The following is a 23,605-nucleotide window of genomic DNA, read 5'->3' on the forward strand; positions in this document are numbered from 1 at the left end:
TTGATTAATTGTACTGTATTTGCCAGTAATGCTTACATATTTATGCACTCCACTGTAACTAATACAACCCAACCAGTAGACAGCATAATGTGTGTGGTTAACTCAATTCATGAGTAACAGTGTATGTACTTGTTATCTGAAAATTCATTAGCATTGCAATTAAATCAAGTGTTATACTATGTGATCATATATAAAAAGAGTACTGCAGTTATCACAGATGTCTCTGTGTATGAGACAGACTTCTATAAAAAATAAACTTAAATATTAAGCTAATACAGGTAATTAGTTACAGAATATGTTCCCATTGGAAATAGAAACCTGAATAGATTCCTTCTTTATAGGAACAAGTAATACAGAAAGATATTTATCCATCTGAACTCTCATCTCAGATGCATGTAAAATATTGTGAGGTACCACACAACAGAGGTGTTTTAGCTGCCCTCTAGCAGTCCTCTCTAAAACTTGTAATAAGTGAGTTATATTTTCAATATAATACCAATCATTAGCTTTAAAGCATCCAAAAACATCAGATATTTCCCTTTTGGATAATGTACATCTTAACTCCAACCAGTGAAGCACTAGGTAGGGAAGTGGGCCTACAGATATTGAGGTCAATGTAGGCTGTGGCTTTCTCCTACTAACACAGCTTTGCTCCACACACTGTTCTTCAACATATTATAGCAAAGCTTTGAGAGACACAGGGGCGCTCAGCAGGGTCACAGCAGTCCTTCAGGCCTCTTCTCCAGACTGTACTCCTGGGTCCGCTTTGCTTTCCACCCCAGCATCATCAGTAGGACGACACCCATGACCTTATAACCCACCTGTAAGCCCAAGTACCTGCAGCGGTCAGACACATAAAGACAAACGATTGTCAGCAGTGATTTGGATGTATTTCCTGTGTGTATATAATATGCGTAGTGAGTGATACATTTTTCTTACCGGTTCCTCAAGATGTTGTTGTCATAGTAACCACAGCTAAACTTCTTTCCACAAACACGCTTCCACCAGATACATGACGTATCAATGGCCGTCCCGAAGAGAGCAGGGGCAGGTAGCCAGGCTGAGAGGGGGACCAAAAAAGAGTACAGGGTAAACAACACACTTCTATCCCCATGTGGTTGAGCTGGAGGGGTACGTGTATCCCTAGGGGTACTTTTGAGTACTGCAGGGGCTATGTGAGATTTTTTTCAAATATTAATTTAAAAACTATCAGTCTTGTCTTATTCCTAAAAGAATTGCATCTGCTAAATAGTCTCAGGAAGGAACTTGTTTTGGTGGAACATGTGGACGTTCAAAAGTAGTTTTAGTCGTCCAACAGAAAACTCAGATTGGACAGATAGTCTAGCTAGCTGTCTGGATTTACCCTGCAGAGATCTGAGGAGCAGTTAACCATAGTCCTCATAAATCCACCAGAGGTTAGAACGCCAACACAAAGACAGAGGAAGGGGACGGACATCCGGACGAAAAGAAGGACATACGGCGGAATTTCCGGCGGCAACGGAGCAATCCTGGAAGAGGAATGTCATGGATATAGACTACTAGAGGGCAATCCAACGTTTGCTTAAAACATATCGAGGAATGTAATTCAGTTATGTTTACTTGTTGTTTCACCATATAGCAGCCTCACATGCCATCAAACTTAACTGTACAGAGTCCTTAAGTGTACAATATTACATAAATAAGTCATTGTACATTTTTTATAGAAATTCACCTATAATTTGTGAAAAAATTTGTAAAACTCATGTCATTCATATTACATGTTATTTCATCATTCATATTTTCATCATAAATACACACAGGCCTGAATTACACACACGTGCTCGGTACCTATGCACTAATAGAGAGATGTCAGAGTGGGGGGGCTGCCCATGGAAAGGCGCCCCAAACAGTTGGGGGTTCGGTGCCTTGCTCAAGAGCACCTTGGCAGTGCCCAGAAGGTGAACTGGCACTTCTCCAGCTACCAGTCCACCACCATACTTTTGTCCGTATGGGGACTTGAACCGGCGGCCCTCCAGTTCCCAACCCAACTCCCTACTGACTGAGATACTGCCACCCCGACAATATAGACATTTTCAGGTCTGTTTTTAATTCATAATAGCATATTTCATATATTTTCAGGCATATTATTTCATGTCACATTATGTTTTCATGTCACTTTTTTTCCAATATAAAATTCTATAATGAAATAAAGACATAAAACTGTTACTATAGAAATAAAATTGATGAAATTATAATTTATAATTACTACATCATTTATTGGTTCATTTATATGTTTTACACAATGGATTTGTGCTGTTTATTTCAGAATGTCTTTTTAAATATTTAATATTGGATACTTTGAGGCTCCATACAATGGTGAACTTTAGTTTTAGTTTAAAAAAATAATAACATTGAGCTAAGAGGACATTTGGGGATTTGGAGGCTTTATTGGGCACTGACAAAAGGTTTATCGTTAATACAATCATTTTCATTTCAATCATATACGAGTATAGGGCACTACAAACAAATAGTATTTGTGTCCTGACTTACCTAATACTCTCATGAGTAAAAATTGAATTCCTATAGCAAATGACTTCTCTTCAGAGGGAACACATCTGAAATGAACAGGAAGTGATATTACAACGTGCACTTTCATACAATACAATACTGGACGACAGCAGCAGTGATAAATCAGTACACATGTATTAAAAAAACAACTACATTTATTTTGTAGAAAATCACTGAATAAATCTGTTTGAGAGAAACTAATTTCTCATCAAACCTCCCAACTTGTGTTCACAGACTTTTTGCTTTTGCTTCATTCTTAGCTGTCCGTTATCAAGAGCCTGGCACACTCATTTTTTAACTTTTGTGTTTGACTTTTTATGGACTTCAAGAGGAGCCTTTCAGCTCAGTGTTTGACTGCAGCAGTCACTAAATGGATATTAAAGTCTCCGAAACGTGTTTAAGAAGTAGAGCCTAAAACGTGACAGAGGTCCATACTGGTTGGGGGAGAGAGAAGTAAAGATGTGCTAGGTACAACAGTTATGTGGTCAGATTTGGATATATTTAACATAAGTTTTGTAAAAACAGAAGATGCTAAGTCAATGTTACAGTATGTCATCTAATACAGTATTTGTTGGGTAAAATATAAGCTTCATAACATCAATAGTAAGTGTTTGTACCAGGGACAAGCAGATCAGATCATCTATTATATTTATTTTGAAGATATAAAATATATAACAAAAGAATGCTGTAACATATTGCCATCCTTCCTTACCTTAGCACCATCATGTACATGGGGTTGTGAGTGAGGCAGGCGATCAGTGAAGCCAAAGAGATGACAAGAATGACGGGGAGAAGAAGATGTGGGCAGCTGTTTGAACAGGGAGCAGGGCGGGCATTACTCTGGCTCCCAGATATACACCTGCAGTTGGTATACAGCTGTATCCACAAAGAAAGCAAAAGGAAATATTAGTGTTGTTATCTGTGCAGAGAAAATGAAATACAACATTATGCTTTTGTCATGTTGTACCATATCTGCTGTAACACATATCTTCCCCACTGGGAATTGCAGTAAGACATTTTGGAAAATGTGCATATTCTCTTTCTTGCTGAGTGTTAGATGAGAAGATCGACACCATTCTCATGTTTGTATGCAAAATATGAAGTTATGGTCAGCAGCCGGTTAGCTTAGCTTAGCATAAAGACTGGAAACAGGGGTTTTAGCTTCAGAGAATGGCAGATTGTTATTACTTTTGGACATCACCAGACTAGCTGCAGTCTTTATGCTAAGCCTCCTGGCTCTAGCTTCATATTCACCACAGTGGTATTGATCTTCTCAGCAAGAAAGTGAATAAGTATATTTCCCTAAATGTCAAAGTATTCCTTTAAAATGCTCAATGATTTTAAAGAGACAAAACAAGCACATTAAGATGAATTGCTTTTTTCTGTGAAAACATGGAAAGAACATGTACCTTACTCGAAACAAGAGTATTACATGTTAAACAGATAGAAAGACTGAACACCATATACGTTTCTGTTGGTTTATTCAATCTCTGAACTCATCAGCTACTGGTCTGACGACGATTTAGCCTCTGGGGACAAATATTTTGGGGTTACAGTGTAGCCAGCATTTTTTTTATAAAGCTAATAAAAAGCTACATTGTTGTCAGACAATAGTCTATGGGTTCCGAGAATGCATTTCGGCTGATCTGCATCTTTTGCTCTCCACACGGATGTTTACTGTATGCAACCAAAGCCTGCTCAAACATGAATGGTCATCACCAATACTACAGATGGACTACAAAGACAAACCAGAATGCTTCCGATATTCAAATGTTGTCCTGTTGCCCAGAGAGTCTGCATTATATATTGTTCATAGAGATAAGGTATATTAAATAAAAATACAGAAATTGTCAAGCACCTGACTGAATTCCACTTTCAGCTGTTCACTTGTGGACATCTGAGTCCACAAAGAAGAGAACATAATTATTCTGAGACTTGTGGAGATTAATTCATTGAGCTAGCTGGATCCATCAGTGTCTGTGGTTGTACTGCAGTATTACACAGCGGGCTTATGTGCAGAGTCAAACGGACTAATACTCTATTAGCAGTCACACAATCCACCCACCGCAAGATTATTCACAAGCTGTGACGTCTGAATAGTGACGTTTTGTCTCTGTTAAAACACCTCCCAAATGCTCTGTGACTAATAAGCATTGATCGACAATGATTGTGAGCCACATGCGCCCTGTAAGCAGAAGAGCAGTCTCTCTGTCTGTTCTGACTGCTCCTGTACTGGAAGCTCCTGGCTGATGTCTGGGACTTCATATCACTGCTTCTATGAAATGTGGGATCATTTGGCAGACAGTTCACAAAGTCTAATGATGCTGTGATCTCATTTCTGTCTCAAATCTAAAGAGGCATCTAAGGCCGAAGTCACTTCCTATTCCAAGGATCTACTTAACACTGGAAAAAATGTTTAAAGATCAAGTGTACCCCCTGAAGAGCATATTTAAAAACACTCTCAATGCAGCATATGTATTCCCTACAGCACTCTACTCCTACACAGTTAAAGGTTAATTACACCCTTACAGGCTCATTTACAGAACCAGTGCTAGGACAAGAACCAAAATGTTTTTTCCCTCATCCCACACTAAGAGAATTAGAGAGATTATAGAAGAAAATTATACACTTGAAGACTTCCCCTGCTGTTAAAACAAATCATATGTAGTCATTGTTTTCTTTTCAATCAAGTTATCTAGCATTCCTATCATGATTACTCTGCATCAGGTAATTTCATTCATTACTGCTGATGATTTATTATACAATGTTATTCTGGTGTTGCACAACTTTCCCCCAGATTTAAAAGGCAGCTAAAAGCCAAGTTTTATTCAGGGATGCACCGATTCGACTTCTTCAGTCCCAATAATGATAGCTGGGCTTTGGGTATCGGCCGATACCGAGTAACAAATACCGGTCCGATACCAGTGTTTGATTAATAAGCAATATGCCTGTCATTGTTTTATGTGTAAGGCTTGACTTAAACATTGCTTTCCTAACTTTGTAAATGTAACACATAAATGCACAGATATACAGTAAATTTACTGAATTGTTATTTATTATTTAAATAATACTGTGCACCAGCAAGTTGGTAAAAAATCTTCATAATTAACAGGAATTACAATTCAAGTGTAAAACCTTTAAATGCAGCAACAAATTGGTCAGCTTAGTTAGTTAGTAAATTAGGCTGTGTTCAGACTGCAGGCAAAATTGACCCAAACGTGATTTTTTTGCTCATATCTGATGTCTGGATCAATGTATAAATTAAATATTTTTATACAGTCTATGGTCTGGACAGTCAGATCGGAATTCATGCAACTCTGTTGTCACTCTAGAGCGACCGTCGTCACAATTCTGCGCTATTCCCAGAAACAGCGCCCAGCTTTGATGCAAACATGTGCACAGCGGCCAACGGTGGAATTGCAACTTTTTTCCCATAGACTTTACATGGCAAAAGACATGTCTATATATCAGCAAACTACATAACAATTTCCTTGGTTCTCTTTATACATCCATGGGTTTATTTTGATAAGCATTTCAACAGGGTGCTGCGTGTGACGCGTGACGTTGTACTACTCGTTGGCGCATGTGGGCGTGTCGCTTTCAGGCCATGCCCAGTACTTGAGCCTGATGCAAGCCACATTTAAAAGAATTATGTGAACTGTCAGTCAAAGAAATTGTATCTGGAGAAAAATCAGAATTGAGCGTTAAAGGAACACGCCGACTTATTGGGACTTAGCTTATTCCCCGTATCCCCCAGAGTTAGACAAGTCCATACATACCCTTCTCATCTCCGTGCGTGTTGTAGCTCTTTCTGACGGCTCCACCGGTAGCCTAGCCTAGCACGGATCCTGAAGGTAATTAGTTCCATCTAGTCTACTGCTCCGAATAAGTGACAAAATAACGCCAACATGTTCCTATTTACATGTTGCGATTTGTATAGTCACAGCGTGTACAAATAACAAGGTCACATGACACACAGCCATCTTCTTGTATGGACTTATCTAACTCTGGGGGTTACGGTGAATAAGCTAAAGTCCCAATAAGCCGCCGTGTTCCTTTAAGGCTGCAGTCTGAACATAGCCTTATCATTAGTATTTGTACTGTTGGAGGAAACCATGAACAGGTGCTTAGCGGAGGCACTGACCTGAATCCTGTGGGTGTTGTTGGGATCTTTGGTGAAGTTGGTGCAGCCCGCATGGCAAGGAGAAATATACTCGACACCATCAGAGCCACACACAGGGTTGAAGGCACTGGCAGGGCAGGAGCAGTTGAAGTAGCATAGGGGTAGAGACCTGTGGAGGGCAGAGAGAGGCAAACAAAAGCAATGTTTCATTAGCATGTGTTTGCTTTAGACTTACTTACATCCTAGTACTTTGTGACATTACACAAAGGTTTAAATATTATGCTTTTAATATATACATACATATTAAGTTATAAAGAAATTGAAAGCAAATAAACAATGTAATGACTTTTGGAGGTAAATAAATCAAAATTCCTATGAGCATTATGTCAGATCATTTAAAGGCACCCTGTGGACCACAAGTATGTGTAGTAATGTTTTTAGGAGTGCCCCCCTGAAACATGGATGTGCATCCGCATGAGCGTGGACAATGTAATACACTTTTCTGTTACAGTTTCAGGCTATTCCACTGATCTACACTCAATGGTAGACACACGCCATGAAATGAAGCAATGTGCCAACAAGAGACAGGGAAGGGGAAGACCGCTAGCCTGCAAAACTAGGTGTAAACAATGCAGCGTCCAAAATACTGACACAAGCATGGATGTAGTTTCATGGCTAGGCATGCAGTTGAAAGTAATGTTGAAAGGTAACATTGGCCTACTTTAGCCCAATTCTTGGCCAGACTAAGCTGTAGTTTACATATTCATGAAGGCAAAAACTAATAAAGGAATGGAATTATACTGTATCAAGTGTCATGTCTACTCCCTGTATATGCTCCCAGATTTGATGAATGAGTATAAAAATGTACAGAAGTTCAAAATGACTGTGGAATTGTTAGATATTTGTATCAATTTAAGGGAATTGGTCCAAAAGTGTTGAAGGTACACTAACTCATTGTATTACAGTGTCCAATAAAATGCAAATAATTTCCTCCCAAATTTGAACTGCATTAACTTTGAAAACATTACTGAGCTGGTAGTACATTTTGGGTCTTTGGGTCTATAATGTGTTTTACAACAGGCTGTTTCTTGATTTAAATGTAGTAAGAATACCCCGCTCTTGTCACTCACCCATACTGTCCGATCTGGTAATAATTGACCTCTGAGACTTTCTGTGTGGGGCATCCCATGAAGAAGAGAGGGATACAGAGGAGGGTGGACATGGTCAGCATGGCCACAGAGAAGCGTGGGATGGTCTTCAGAGAGAGACCTACCTTCTTCATGATGACCCCGCCAATCAGCATCCCCACTGCTACTGCTGGCAGATTCACAGCACCTGGGAACCATGATTATGAACCACAAGTATTGTCTACTTAAGATGTCCAAAGGAGTTTTCTACACATCGTGTGCCATTTTATTTGTTTGCTGACACCCTAGTCTCGCATTTACAGACCTATCTTCACAGCGCTGGGGAGTAAGGTCACAGATACATTCTGGGATAGGAGAAAAAAAACGCTCTGGGTTGTTTGCTGCTCTTGGGCGCTAAGTTCCAGACGCAGCAACGGTGCCTCTGCTCAAAAGTTTCGGGAAGGAACGCCACATAATGTATGAAATAAAGTTAACGGTTTACACAATACAGTAAAGTGAGCTATTTAAATTAGCTGATACATGGTTAAACATAATTTGCTCTTAATGTATCGCCGTTTGTACTTCTGCTGATCGGTCCCCAAACGTCCCAGTTAGAGAGCAAATGTCGTAAACATATTCTTTGTAAATCTTTACAATCATTCCCTAAAAAAAACCAAGCAGGTCTGCCTTGTTGCACCATCCAAATTTTCTTCAAAATGTGCCATTTACAGCGTGTAGCTTGCTAGCTTGAAGGTTGTTGTTTTCCGTAGCGAAGGGATTTTGAGAACGGCAACACACAGAGAGAGGAAGGTGAGGGATAAAGCCTGACATACACGCCAGATGTCAGGCTTTATCCTGGAAATGTACTTTCGTTGATCCAGACTACTGACATCCTGACACAAATGACAGGTACAGACTGTAAATACATGCAATGTTGCAAAGGGGCAAAGTTAAACGAAGCACAAAAAAAAAGTATTCTATTATAGGATCTTTTCCTGAAGCTTTGCACTCCTTCAGTACCTACCTACTAGCAGGCTGCTGTAGGCGGCTGAGGCGCTGTACTGACGCTCCAGGAACTTGTTGAGGAACGTAGCGAGACCTGCGATCACTGAGGAGAAGCAGCACTGGGCCATGACCAGCATCAGGAAGAGAGGGCTCAACAGGAGGTGGACAAACATTCTGGGGAACACTGATCAGACACAATCACATACAGACACACTGATTATTACACTGATACTGGAAATGACTTCAGTAAAAACTCTTAATTATGGGTTAGAGAACACGTTAACAATATAAAGCTATGTGGAGTCAGTTTGTGGATCTAACAGGTGGAACCTTTACACTCTGAATACAATAAACTTACTTTTCAGGAAATCAAGTAAAGAGGTATCTGGCTTCTTGAAGTCATCATTCATGTCAGTTTCACTTCCACCCACCTGGAAAATAGCATGCAGTATGAATTGTATATAAAAGGCATATATTTGCTGTGTAATCAATACAAGGGCATGTCCAGCAATCTGGAGGATCACTTGCAAATCACATCAGTCCTGTTCTTACTTGGAAGAAATTAATTATCAGTTAAAACCTCAAAGGTTTCTTTCTTCTGCCTCTTCCCCCCACCCACAACCCCATCTCTTCATGCTGCATTCATGTGACGTGGGAACATTAGACTGAACTGACAGCTCTTTGCAATAGCTCCACAGTGTTCAAGCAATCAAAATCACCCCAAGCTGTCAAACAACATAATGGAAGAGTTTTTGGCCCTCAAAGACAATTTTCTGAGGCTTTTTCAAACTAAAATACACACTTTTAATTCTAATGTGTGTTTTATAAGAAACCAAACATTTAAATGCTACAAAAAGTTTTATGTATATCAGTGGCTCCTAACCTTTTTTGTCTGAAGTACCCCCCACATCTATCAGATAACCTCTAGTCCCTTCATCAACACCGCCCGTCATGTTCCAAATGTGTTCATTTCAATTGATTTTAGAGTGGATGATAAAGAGATATTTGGCTGATTTAAATCCAGCTCTGTGTCATGGCAGTGTGGCCAATGTGATTAGATGCACAGTGTTTAGCTTCCCTCCGTGGCGCCCTGTAAGTACGACTCTTTAAAATAACACAAACCTTATTATTTTTACCAGGTCAAGTGCTGAACAAAGCTAAAAGAGCCAAACATGGTTTCACAAGCATGTGAAAGGCTTTATCTTATCTATGACTAATGTTTTCTGCAGATTGTTTAAAAGGTCAAAAATAATTAAGTTGAAATTAGTTCTTGGGAATTGAAATGTGTTTATATAATATGTCAGTTATAATGTGGAGTTATATTTTAACAATGAGAAATCTTTTGTGCCTTCAAGATAGTAAAAAAAAAAGAGGAACATTTTAATGCAATGCTGCCATAAAGCCAGTAGGTGTCGGTAAAACAGTATGAGAAAATGAGCGATATACTGTGTTTTTCACAATCCACAGATACATTCAATGAATGTTTAGTCATAAAACAGAGCTGTTATGTTCTAAAAGAGCTCTTTGAGTGAGAGTGTGACTTACATTATCTTCTGAAGGCATTCCGCGAGGGAAGAAGAAGTAAGGGATGGAGGTGAGAACCAGGCAGCCGGAGGTGAGGAGCAGGCCCATCCACCAGGCACCGACCCAGCGGGGGTCACTCTGTATCAGCTCTTGTTCAGCTCCTGCAGGAAACACCGCTGAACACTTAGACACAACAGTCAACCACCTTTCTTGCTGTAACCAGTCTATAAAATAACTTTGGGATGGAAGATTACCAAAACCAGTTTTGTCCACGTCCACATAGAAGCGCAGCATGACTGCGCCCAGCAGGTATCCAACGGCAGGCCCGAATACAGATACAGCAAACAGGATGGCTGCGAATGATAAAGCGTCTGTGAGGCAGAGTTTCTGAAGTACTTTTCAGCTTTTTTAATTGTCTTGACAAAGATAAGATTCCATCTTTTTTTGTGTGTCAAAATGAGTTATTCACATGGCATTATTCTTTGACATTTTGTGTAGGTTTATTTTGGATTTTATAAGATAAGATAGATTTTTATTAATCCAAAGGAAATTTCTCTTGGACAAACAAACAATATCTGCTGTTTAAATGATTCAACACAACATACATACATACATACATACATACATACATACATACATAAAGTACACAGACTGCTGCAACACACTGCATGGACAATTGGACATGCTCATGTTGCATGCAGAGATTGCCACTAGCCAACAAAATTGCAACACATTATGCAGTAATGGCCTTAAATCAGAAAAAAGGTCCACCAAACAGTGCTCTTTACAAGAGAACCCATCAGGTTTAGTCTCTTTACCATGTATCTGCCCTGCTCTGTGACTGTGGATAAAGGGGCTGAAAATAAATCATAAAAAGATGCTTCATCTTAATCTTAAAAACCTGAAAATTGCATTATTAGAAAACATTTTAAATGACACTGAAACACACTGCTGGAATACTTTTATGTATCTTGTTTGAACTTTGTGAAAAGCTCATTTTTAATGTTCGCTGGGATGATTTTAGGTTTCTAGCTGCTAGTTGCTGAACATTTAGTGATCTGATGCTAACTCTCCTAACTGAGGTTGTGTCCGTTTATAACTTGTGTACTGCAGCAGACACTGTGATTGAAAGAAACTACATTCAGAGCTCTGACTCCAGATAAAAAGGGTAGATGTGAATTTGTGAGCAGAAAAGATATCAAAGAAGATATTAAAGAAGAACAGCAGAGAGACAGACAGCCCCAAACAGAAAGAAATGTAGAACAAGGAGAGAAAACATCTGCCAATTAGAGAGGCATCTTTCCAATGTTTTTAGATTGTTGCATTTTAACTAAATCTTTATGAACTATATCAAAATCTTTGATGTTAAATTAAAAACATGTTTCTGTGCCCAAATATCTCCCTTCGCAAGTTGATGAATTGATTTTGTGTATTAAAATAAACAGGACTAAACTGTCTAAATGTTTTATAACAAAATCATTGCTTTCTGCAGAAAATTAAAGCATATAGAAACCCCCATTTAAAAATGTGACAGGATTTTCATATTATATATTTAGAATACACTAAGGAAGCCAGATTTGTTTTCTTTATGCCTATCAGTTTTGCTATTTGGAATATGAAACCTTTGAACCAATTTTTAATTCAAAAAACTAAGTCACAAAATACCAATGTTAAAAAGTCTGTATATTAAAAAAGCTTTTTTTAACATACAGGCCTGCAGAATCACCCAGGATAACACCATGAGCCTCAGACTGTGTTCACTTCATCTAAACAAATCAATCTACCTCTCACCTATGTAAAGAGGGGAGTTGCCAGGCCCAGCGAAATCATCTATGTAGGAAATCCCAAACGGCTGGATGGGCACCGACCCCACGCCAAAGAGCAGCTGGGCGCTGCCCATGAGCAGCCACAGGTTGTTAGTGTCGGCCAGACGCCTGGTCTCGTCGCGGCCACAAGTCTCCAGGCCGCTGGAGTTCCTCTGCAGGTTGCAAATGTCATGGCGATCTGGATCACAGCAGGTGGTCACACACAGACAGAGAGGGGAGGAGAAGGTGGGGGGGGAGAGTTAATAACAAGCCAGTGGATGCAGATGTCCAACTCCTTCTAATTTCCTGAAGCTTCTCTGGCCCTTCACTGACACTCTGTACAACACCATGGGGGTCAAAATAAAGGCGGAAGAGGGAGATTGTTGTTACAAATTAGATTAGAGTTGTTCCGATATGATACCAATATTGGAAATGGCTCCGATGCTGCCTTAAATGCTGGTATGGGTGAGTACGCGAGTCTATGCACGATCCGATATATCCAAAAAATGTAATTAGTAGTTAACTTCATATTTGTTTTTTTTGCATTATGACTGTCAAACTAGATAATAAAAAGAAAGTTTTATGGCATTTATTCATGCTTTACAAAGGGAAGGGTTTAACCTGAGCCAGACCATAGAACAATTATAACTTTCAGCGAGTGCATAGATATTATGAAATTTCTTTCTGATTTATGAAAAGTTCAGCTGGAGAGCACCGGCAAGGCTTTCTAAATACATAATTTGCAGCAGAGTACAGAAAGTCAAACAGCAGGTACTTGTTTGACTCCTGCTGAGTGCTATGGAGCCTTTGCTGAGAAGTTGCCGCAGCGTTCTAGACGAACCCTTAAGTATAGTCTCATAAATTGCATTGACATATTTGTACATTCATAAGTCCCCTGCTCTGGACTGAGTCACACTAGCTGTCACAGCGGTGCCAGTGGAGACAGTACATTCTTACTGTGTAAAACAGAGTCGTATTCGTAGGGCTGGGACAAGAAGTGAGGTAAGGTCAGGATCATGGCGCTGACAGCCATCAGTAGTCCACCGATTCCAATGAAGCGAGGACGGTGGACCCGATTTCCAAAGTAGCTGATGAACACTATCAGCACACTGTTACTGATCTAAGAGACGGACACAAACACATGCTTCAAAGAGGAGCCAGAGTAGGACAGTTTCTCTTTTCAAATCAATCCTTTCACATTTAGTGCATTAAATTGCAGGTGTCACAGTTTTCAAACATTACTAATGGACTCTCATACCAAATATGCAAGTGGCCAGGGATGCACTGTATGGGTGATTTTAGACCCTTATTAGGGGGGCTCAAGCCCTCTGTTTTGGTCTTCACCAACTCCTGAGAGAAATATGCGGCTCTTTAGCTGCTAAATCCTCCACGCTGTTCACCAGCTGGTCGCTAACTTTTTTTTTATGTTTGGACAGGTTGTGTGCTGGTTTGTTTGAACATTTTATCTAAAAATTGAAAAAGCAGCTGCCTGCTGAATCTGGAAACCAGACTGATGAGCAACTGAAGCAAACAGTAATGGTGAGGGCCATATAACCTCAACAATGAGCAGAGAGATGCTTAAAAGCTCTGTAATGCTAAGAGAAACTGCAGAGACGGGTGACAACAATGTGTGGGTTCATCACGTAGAACAGCCCCTTTTCCATTACAGATTTGATCCATTGTTAATATTGAAATATCTATCACAGCAGCTTTAAATAACTACTTTAAAAGAAATGCTAAACTAAAATCTTTTGATCTGTTTTTTCATAAAATATCATACAATCATATCAGATCATGTAAATCACATTAGAACTCAGCCAAAGTTCAGCCAAATTCTGAGAAGATCCGAGCTGCAAAAGAATTCAAAAGCCCAAAGGTATCAAATGTGAACTTGGTAATTTAATTTGTGACAAGTGACCCCTGGTCATGCATACTTGGAACCTGAAAGCAACTGGAAAAGATTTAACTGTGTGATGGATTTAAATCCCAGCATAACACAATCCCCCCACAATAAGCACGTACGGTACATTTTATCATTTCCTTGACCCTACGTATCTGTAATAAAACTGTTCCAAAATACTTGAGTCTGGCTTGAATTCAGGAAGTGTTATTTTGACTTGTTGCTTGTTCTCCAGATCCTCCTCTGTCATCGATATCCTTGAAATAAAGCTATCATGATTTCAGGCTGGGTGAGGGTATGTTATTGTTGGCTCCTACCTCATGGAAAGAGGAAATGGTTCCTGAGGAGTAGCTGCTGAGGCCATAGCGTCTCTCGATTGTGCTGATGGTGCTCTTGAAGTAGGAGCTGTACAGCAGCTGAGAGAACTGCAGGAGGCCATGGCACAGGACAAACAGCTAGGACAGACAGACAGACAGTAAAAAAGGTAAACGTCATAAATGTCAAGTGTCTTTTGTAGGGCTGGGTACCAAATTCGATACTTTTTAGGAACCGACCGAATTGACTCTGAAGTATCGAGTATTGAAAAATGCCTCATCATTAAGTACCCAATTTCAATACTTAAGGAGTAAATCTCATCAGCGTCACTGAGCCAATAAGCACGCAGCATGCTTCTACCAAGATCTAATAATGCTGCTGATTGGCTGTCTAACGTTACATGTTGTAGAGACACGCAGGAAAAACTCTACGTTACACAGAGACGGGGCTCACTCGTGAAAAATAAATAAAAAGATTTGTTCCATAATGTGTAATGTTGTATTTTCTTTTTGTTTTATAAAATTGGTATCGAAAATCGATCGTTTAGGAACCGGTATTGAAGTCACGGTATTGGTATTGGTACCGGGATGGAACATTTTTGAACGATACCCAGCCCTAGTCTTTGTGCCATTTTCAGCTATAGAGACGCTTGGCTGCACTCACATCGAGGCAGATCTGACTCAAAGCCTAAAATATTTTCCTACCATATTCCACCAATTCAGAGGAATAACATTGTCATTCCATATGTGGTGTCTCGGAAAAGTACCGGAGATCACAACACAACATTCCTTAGCCACACGCTGACAAGATGTCAAGGTCACCCAATGGAGTGCATACTTAAACATCAGAGAAGCAATATTATCTGAGCAGTGAAATGCAGCGAGGAACGTGAAATGCGAGGCTGCTTCACAAAACACATGGCACATGTTACAAGTACCAACGCATCAGGCCTGGACTCGTTCACATTCATTTACATTCTCACATCTTAAAGACATGGAACAACTTTCTTATGGCTACAATTTACATATTGTAGACAAAATATTGATGGATTAAATGATTGAATGAGGTATAAATTGAGGCGATATGTGTGTGTGTGTGTGTGTGTATATATATATATATATATATATATATATATGTATCTTAGGGCTGGGCAATATGGAGAAAATCAAATATCATGATATTTTTGACCAAATACCTCAATATCGATACCGCACCAAAATTGTAGTGTTGACTATTGGTGCTTTCACAAAATATTTACACAATGAGATTTGTGATAAATAATCATCAGTAATGTGGATATAATGATTAAGTGGGTAAAGGCAAACAATAGAACAGTTACAACAGTCTGGTAAGTTGGACTGGACGTGCTCCCAGTTATCTAGAAGACCTCCCTACGTCTTTGCTTGGGGGGTCATGAATGCACAAATGACGCTGAACATACACGTTGAGATTAAGAGTGAATTTGCAATGAAAACAGTGATAAATCCAAGCTTTCAGATTGTTTGCCGGCTGCTAGGTCAGCTGAGGGAGAATAAATGTGTTTGACTCAGAACAGTTATTGCTTCTATTAAAACTTGGCTTTATGGTTTGTTAGCACACACAATAGATGCTTTTACACTCCTGCTAATATTTCATCCTCATTTTGTAGCAAATGAATCCATTTGCTCAGGGAGGCAAAGAGCCTCCTTTGTTTGTGATTTAGATTCAAACCAAAAAGTTTGTGGTTCACGGTTTGTGATTCAGGTCAACTTAAAATCCACTTGAGCCTTTAACAAAGTGGGATTTAAATTTATATGCAGATAGCGCTTGATACAAACATTACGTTTCAGAGACAAGTCTCTGGCTTCCTGACTATTTGGCTTGTAACCTCTGGGGCCACACACAAAACACAATCATGATAACACATAATCCATCAAAGTGCAACATTTCACCATTAGCATGAAAATCAGCAAAAACAGTTGCTCCCAAAATACAGCAGGTCCATTTTTCTTGATCAAGGAACATTGCCCAGTGTTGGAACTTGGATCCGATATCCGTAGAGTATTATAACATGTAGAAACATTACAACTGGCGCTGAATGCTACACTGTGTCAGAACTGTGAAGACGCAGGATTTATTATTTATCCACACTGTTAATACAAGTGATTTAAGCCTATTTGATGTTGACAAGCAGGGACGATTTGAATCCTCTGTGGATTATGTACATATTTATCCTTTTTGAACACTCTCTCCTTCTCTCTGGACGTCATTGTCCCAGCATTCAACCCTGCTGCGAGGGGAAGAATTGAGGGAAGTTTATACTTGAATTTGAAAGCTTTTATTTCAGGGACACATGTTGTAGCTATGACGCTGGCTATAAATAGTTTTTTTTTGTTGAAATAAAGGAAAGCTAAGGGTATGAAGACTCCCAGGATACTTGAAAGAAACAGCCACAGAATCACCTCCCTTCATTGTGAAACAAACATAAAAAGGTTTTGCTGCTCTGCTCTTTGGGAAATATTCTTATTCACTTTTTTGCAGAGAATTAGATGAGAAGATTAAAAGCACTTTCATGCCTGTCCACTAAATATAAGGCTACAGCAGGTTAGCTTAGCCTAAAGGATGGGAACAGCTAGCGTGGCTATGTCTGAAGGTAGGAAATCAAGCCTACAGGCACCTCTAAAGCTAATCAGTACAACAATCTGAAGTGTAAAAATGACAGGTTATGAATTTATGTGGGCCAAGTTATTTCTTGGCTAGGAGCAGTGACTTCCTGAAGTCTTGTTGCCTGGCACGTAAAACCACAACCTGTTGTTTTTACACTTCAGTTGTACGGATTAAACAAGCAAGATATAATGTGTTAATAAGAGTGTTTTAGGAAGTGATGGTAGTGGATTTATAGAGCCAGGTTAGCTGTTTCCCCTTTGTTATGTAGTAGCCTAAAAGTGTGTTCAGAAGTAGCAGGGGGCGACTCCACTGGCTCCAAAAAGAAGTCTGATTGCATAAAGGGCCTATGTCGAAATGACCCCACTTCTCACTTGATTTATACCCTCAGTAAACATTTTCATAATGAGTTTATGCTCTCAATCGCTAGTTTCAGGTCTTCTTCAATACAGCATGATGCTCATTTAGTAAATGATGGTCCCATTTATTTTAAAATAGACGATAAAACAGGGGCATGGCTACACGCCGACCTGTCAATCAGGACAGAGGCTTAGCAATACTAACCATGACACTGTGTTCATTAGAATAGCTGTAAACTTGTTTTTAGCTGTTGTCCAATGTTTTTGTCTCAAACTTTGACCCTCTCACTGTGTGTTTTCACTTCGTCAAAGTTAATTAGAACATTTTGGTTGTCTAAAAATGTCTTGTTTAGCGTACGTTAGCACCTTGCCAACCAAAGCTTTAAATTCTTGCAACTTTTCCTGTAGAGTTTAGCGAAGCACAGCGCCATAGGAAATACACTCAACACTGTTTAAGCTCCGCCCTCTTGTCCAAATATGGTCACTTCTGGCTCAAGAATACCAAGATGGCGACAGCCAAAATGTAAACTCCTGGCTTCAAAACGGCAGTCCACAAACCAATAAGTGACATCACCGATGCTAGGTCCATTATTTTTACAGTCTATGGCTCAGACCAAACGTGAGGGGAATGTTTCACGTTGGCTTGGAGAAAAGTGAGCAAAGCCATAGGACTACATGGTAAGTTCTGAAAATATGTATTTGTTACTCGATCCCAGCGATTGATTGTGCTATACTATAAACCAAGTTAGCACTAACGTTATAACGTAACTAACGTTAGGGTGATTATTCTAAAGTTGCAGGATACTCCAGCAGCCGTACCACGCAGGGTGAAAATTTGCTTTGCGTTTGGTCTGAACACACCTTTGGATAGACAAGTATGAGAATGGTATCAATCTTCTTATTTAACTCTAACTAACTAAGCAAGAAAGCGAATAAGTGTATTCCCCAAAATGCTTAACCATGACAGAACGTGAGCCACGTGCTCAGGTGCTCAGAAGCTTTCCAACATTTCTTGTCCCACTGATCAGGATGTAAACATTAAGTGTCCCTAAGCAGAAACTTGGCTCGGATGTTAGCATAGATATCCTTAAGGAGAATTTGATGGTGAAACCTGGGTGTAGCCACAGCAGATAAGCACAAAGTTGTTAAAAAAAACAAACAGAATGTCCTGATGAAACTATAGAGAGCCAGGCGCTGTACAGCATGTACTAGTGTCAAGAAAAGATGGATCAATATGATTGCTTCCTCTGAAATCATTGTTGACCAGCTGGCTCTGCTGAGTGCAAAGTCATTTAGTTTCATGTGAAAAGCAACTCGGCCAATTTTCTACTCTTTTGTTGCAGTTTCTAGACAGGAGGCCAACAGTACTCAAGAGTTCTAGCGTTACAGTTTGACGCAATTTCAAAGATACTCCTCTGCTTCCACTTCTCACCGCTGTAGGAATGACTTGCAAAAATTTATGACATATTACCTGCTGCTTCGCCTGCTTTTATTATGAACTACTCCCATTATGCAAACATACTGTTATATAGCTTTTGGTCTTCACGTACATTCATACTGTGCAGGATGGGCCAAAGTGCCATGAACTCTCAAAGTGAATAATGTGATGATGTCTGTAGATTGAGCCATACTGTTTCACCGCCCTCCACCCTCTCTATATTTGTACATCTCGGTTTCAATGGGGAGGGGGGGCTTTAAAGTGAATACTTCAAATGATAAACAGAAAAAGATTTGCAGTAACTGGACCCACCACAGTCTGTATGAGAATGCTTAAGGTAAACACAAAGAAACCTTTACCTTCTGGGAATTCAGAAGTTGCTTTAGTGGAGTCCTCCAAGCTTACAGAATATAGGTGTATTAGTCATGCTTCATTCACACAACACAACACCAATGAAGAAGACATGTCATTTCTCGCTGAGTTATGCTGCAAGCAGCATAGAGTTTTGCCTCATTATTACTCACAGCCCTGGAACAAACTGTTTCTCTCCCATTATTACCATACAGTGAAGTACAAATGCTTCTTTTGGCACTCAGTGCTGGAATATATTTCTCCCACAAGTCAGTGTTCAGTGAGACTTTTAATATTGGAGCCTGAGGTGCAGAAAATGTACCAAACTTTGAATGGGATACAGTTGCCAAACAGAGACTCGCCAATGTATTAAATGATAGAAACATAAAACTGTCAACATTTACTCCAACCAAATCCATCTGAAGCTGTGTGAGATTTCTAGAGCTGCAACAGAAAATTCATTAGCAACTGTTGTGATAATTGATGATTGATTTTAAATGCCAAACATTCTCTTACTCTCAAATTTGAGTGGGGGGGGGGGGTAGTCAGACAAAACGTTTGATAATTTCACCTTGGGCTCTAAAATATTGATAGGCATTTTTCAGCAATTTCTGATATTTTACAGATCACAGATTACAGAGTAAACATCACGACAATAAGTAGCAGATTTTATTATAGTGAAAATAATCGTTCGTTGCAGTGCAGTTTTTTCATAAATAAAGGCTCATTATTGACTTGGCATTACCATTTAAACAATCCAACCCACTGTACTGTTTTGGACAGTTTGATGGATCAGTAATATCTTTTTAATCAAAAATCAAACTGACGTCAGACAACTCAAATAAATACTAACTTTTTTAGACATAATGACAGAGAACTTGTTTTTCTAAGATGAAGATCTGCAACACTGTTCTCAGGTTATTGGAGAAAAAGAATGACCATGAAATCACTTGTCTTTTTGTTACTTGAGTATTATTATCTGTCTAAGGTTATGCAATCTTCTAAAAATGAATCTAGCTGAAATGGTTCCATAAACAGCGAGGGACCGAGTGCTCAGACCTGGTCTAGCGCTGCCTACCTTTATGCTGCGGAACGAGGTCTGGGCTCTCTTCATGTCTTTGGAGGGACGTATGTCCATTAGTCGAGCTCGTGTCCTGCCGCGCTCCACTGAGCTCGGGACCTTGCTGTCTGAGGTTGTCTTTGTCTCCCCGGTGAGTGATGTCATGTGACTCAGCCCACAGCTCCACGCGCAAATGTTTGGAAAGTTGTGAAGTGAGAACATCGAGTCCCGCGCACTTTGTCTGAGTCACGCGCGAGCCTGTGCAACACTCACCTGCAAGAGCGTGACCTAAGCCTTAATCATGAAAATAAAAATGACTACACTGCAATTCTTTTTAAAAAAATTTGTATTCCTTTTTTTAAATATATAGCCTATACAAAAAAGTATTATGAACGTGACCCTAATTCCAGTGCAGCCTGCCTGTTCCCCGGACGGAGAGACGCTTCACTGGTTTGGTATGCAGCCCTCTGCTAATGAATGGACGCTTCAAACAGTCTCAGTGGAGCTATTGAAGGCCTATTATTTCAGTTAAATACATTGTATTCAGAAGTGTTACAATATTGTTAAAAATATTCCAGGAGAGCGGGTGAGTTTATATTTTTTACTCGTCTTTAAATGTGTATACTAGCTAAAATACATTACAACTCTTTTAGAATACTGCTTAATGTGTGGACAGACGGCTACCCAGCTGAGAATACCGTTTTCATAAATATCATGTTTGTTGGCCTACAAGTGGTCAGTTTGAATTTATTGGTAGTCAAACACTACTGGAGTCATGCAAACATTCTGATTGGTCATAGCAGTAAAAGCACAGGTGTTACCATCACCATCACCATCAGCACTACCATCACCTACACCACTACCATCACCATCACCACCATCACCACCACCACTACCATCACCATCACTACTACCATCACCATCACCATCACTACCATCATCACCACCGCCACCACCACCACCATTACCACCACCATTACCACCACCACCACCATTACCATCACCATCACCACCATCACCATCACCACCATTACCATCACCACCATTACCACCACCATTACCATCACCACCATCACCATCATCATCACCACCACCACCATTACCATCACAATCACTTACTTACTCGGTTGTATTAAAGTGTTGCAGTAAACCGACTGTGAGCCAGCATTATACCAGGACCCTGACACTAAAGCTAAATGGAATTCAGCCATTATTGATTTTTATTAACACCTGTGACATGTCAAAATGAACCCTGAAGGTTTTTATTGGTACAAGGTTTACTATCCCCAAAATTCCCAGAAAAAATACACAGGACACAACGTCAGTGTCCTCAATGTTAGCCTAGGCGCCAATGCCTACATTAAAGAACTTAAAGGCTATCACATTAACATCCCCACAGTCCCAAACATTTACCATCAAGATGAGGCAGTAATGGAGTTCTGGAGTTCTATAATTCACAGACTCTTCTAGTCATATATGAAATGATCAGAGCTTGTGTTGTTGGGTCAGGAGAAGCAGTATTTCCTCTTGGTTCCTTTAAGACTCTGCGTCTGTGTTTCCACTAAATTATCATACTTGTATAATGATGCAGCTTGATTATGATTATAATAATGCCGGATACATTATAAAGCATTATACCAGCTCTTAAAATAGACTGTGCATCTGTTTTCATATATTATACAAACAACTATAATACAATGTTGAAGTGTTGCCCATGAATTAGTATTCATGACCAGCTCATTGGTCAAAGAAATGTGTTTCTAAGCAACACAGATATGAGAGTTGATCTTTGGTAGGACAATATTTAGTGTGTTCAAATAGTGACTAGATGAAAATGTACTTAAACTTTGAGGAAAACTGAATGATGATAACAAACACAGATCCAAAGGTCAGTCATACTAGGCTGAGTCCAGGCGTGAAGCTCTATTCCATCTTGTTTTCTGAACAGGACCGGGGCCCGTCCCTGACAGCAAGAAACGCCTCAAACCTGGTGATGTCCTGGGTTTACTTAGCAGACTTCAGATAACTGAGTAAACCCCGCAGTATTGTGACACAGCAGTCTGGTAACGACAACTTCCACTTACTCAACACGTCTTGCGGCTGCGTTGCTGCATGTCTATTATGACTGCTGCTGCTGAGGAAATGGTAGAACTGTGTCAAAGTGACACAGTCAAAGAGACTGTGACAAAGTGAAATCGGACGATGACATTGAGATTTTGAAAGGATGTCGTCTTCAAGCAGCGCTGTGCGGAAATATCTCAACGTGACTTCACATCACTGACGTTGAGCTGCTTATCCAAAAAATGAGAAGAACACTATCACCAGAAACAACAACAAAGAAACTAAAATTGAAGCATAAAAAGCAAGTGACATGGAGAAAAATTGTCAGTGAAACACCATAAAACATTATGCAGTTAAATAGTATCTAATCGAACAATAACAACAACACTCACTGATCAGGTTGACATTTATGCCCACACAGAGGAAAAAAATACTGTCGCTGGTCTTAATAAAAAAAAAAAAAAAGAAGCTATTTTTTGTCAATATTCAAAAGTGTCTTTAAAGCAGCTACAATGAGTTTTTAACTGGCCTCAATTGAATACTGCCGCCTCTTAATGACCTACATAAGGAAACAGGACCATCAGCTGTATCATTATTCTTAGAGTCTGTCCAAATCAGACAAACCCATCTAGGCATGCAGACCGGAAGAGCATGTTTACTATTTCCCAGGCTAAGTTTCAGTAGAGCCTTAACCACTTAAAAGAAAGCAGGGGGAGATTTTTCTTTAGAGAATTTCATTCATTTTCATTTTTTTGGTGTTTATGGCTGGTGGATACGCTGAGAGAAAAAGAAAGGAACTGACCAGAGAGAAAGAAAAGCTAACAGCGATGGTGGTAGAGCACCGGATGGTTGGTCATTCAACAGATGGAGAGAAGGATTCACAACCGATCCTGGATTGGCCCTCTTCCTTCCTGACGGTATGGAATATTACAAACCCCAATTCCAATCAAGTTGGGACGTTGTGTAAAACGTAAATAAAAACAGAATACAATGATTTGCAAATCCTTTTCAACCTATATTCAATTGAATACACAAGACAAGATATTTAATGTTCAAATTGATAAACTTTATTGGGTTTTTTTTTGCAAATATTCACTCATTTTGAATTTGATGCCTGCAACATGTTCCAAAAAAACTGGGACGGGGGGTGGGGGGGGGCATGTTTACCACTGTGTTACATCACCTCTCCTTTTAACAACACTCAATCAGTGAACTGAGGACACTAATTGTTGAAGCTTTGTAGGTGGAATTATTTTCCATTCTTACTTAATATATGACTTCATTTGCTCAACAGTCCGGGGTCTCCGTTGTTGTATTTTGCGCCTCATAACGCGCCACACATTTTCA

The 23,605-nt window shown here is 39.7% G+C and overlaps 1 protein-coding gene and 1 long non-coding RNA gene across 2 annotated transcripts in view; one reads left to right on the plus strand and one right to left on the minus strand.

Annotated features, from left to right (window-relative positions):
- slco2a1 (solute carrier organic anion transporter family, member 2A1) lies at window positions 1–20,482 on the minus strand. The gene is made up of 14 exons (XM_031311589.2): window positions 20,216–20,482; window positions 14,349–14,486; window positions 13,089–13,251; window positions 12,118–12,330; window positions 10,581–10,679; window positions 10,348–10,487; window positions 9,161–9,233; window positions 8,822–8,986; window positions 7,801–8,005; window positions 6,692–6,839; window positions 3,260–3,423; window positions 2,530–2,594; window positions 940–1,060; window positions 1–837 (listed from the first exon to the last, which is right to left on the minus strand). The coding sequence occupies exons 1-14, from the start codon at window positions 20,417–20,419 to the stop codon at window positions 717–719; spliced, it is 2,019 nt and encodes a 672-aa protein (XP_031167449.2). The 5' UTR covers window positions 20,420–20,482; the 3' UTR covers window positions 1–716.
- Window positions 15,452–23,605, plus strand: part of LOC116058748 — a 16,367-nt gene continuing 8,213 nt past the window's right edge. Inside the window, exons 1-2 of the long non-coding RNA XR_004107105.2 lie at window positions 15,452–15,481; window positions 21,007–21,011. This is a non-coding gene — a long non-coding RNA (uncharacterized LOC116058748). The remainder of the gene's footprint in view (window positions 15,482–21,006; window positions 21,012–23,605) is intronic.

This window comes from Sander lucioperca, chromosome 11, assembly GCF_008315115.2.
Source record: "Sander lucioperca isolate FBNREF2018 chromosome 11, SLUC_FBN_1.2, whole genome shotgun sequence".
NCBI classification, from domain to species: Eukaryota; Metazoa; Chordata; class Actinopteri; order Perciformes; family Percidae; genus Sander; species Sander lucioperca.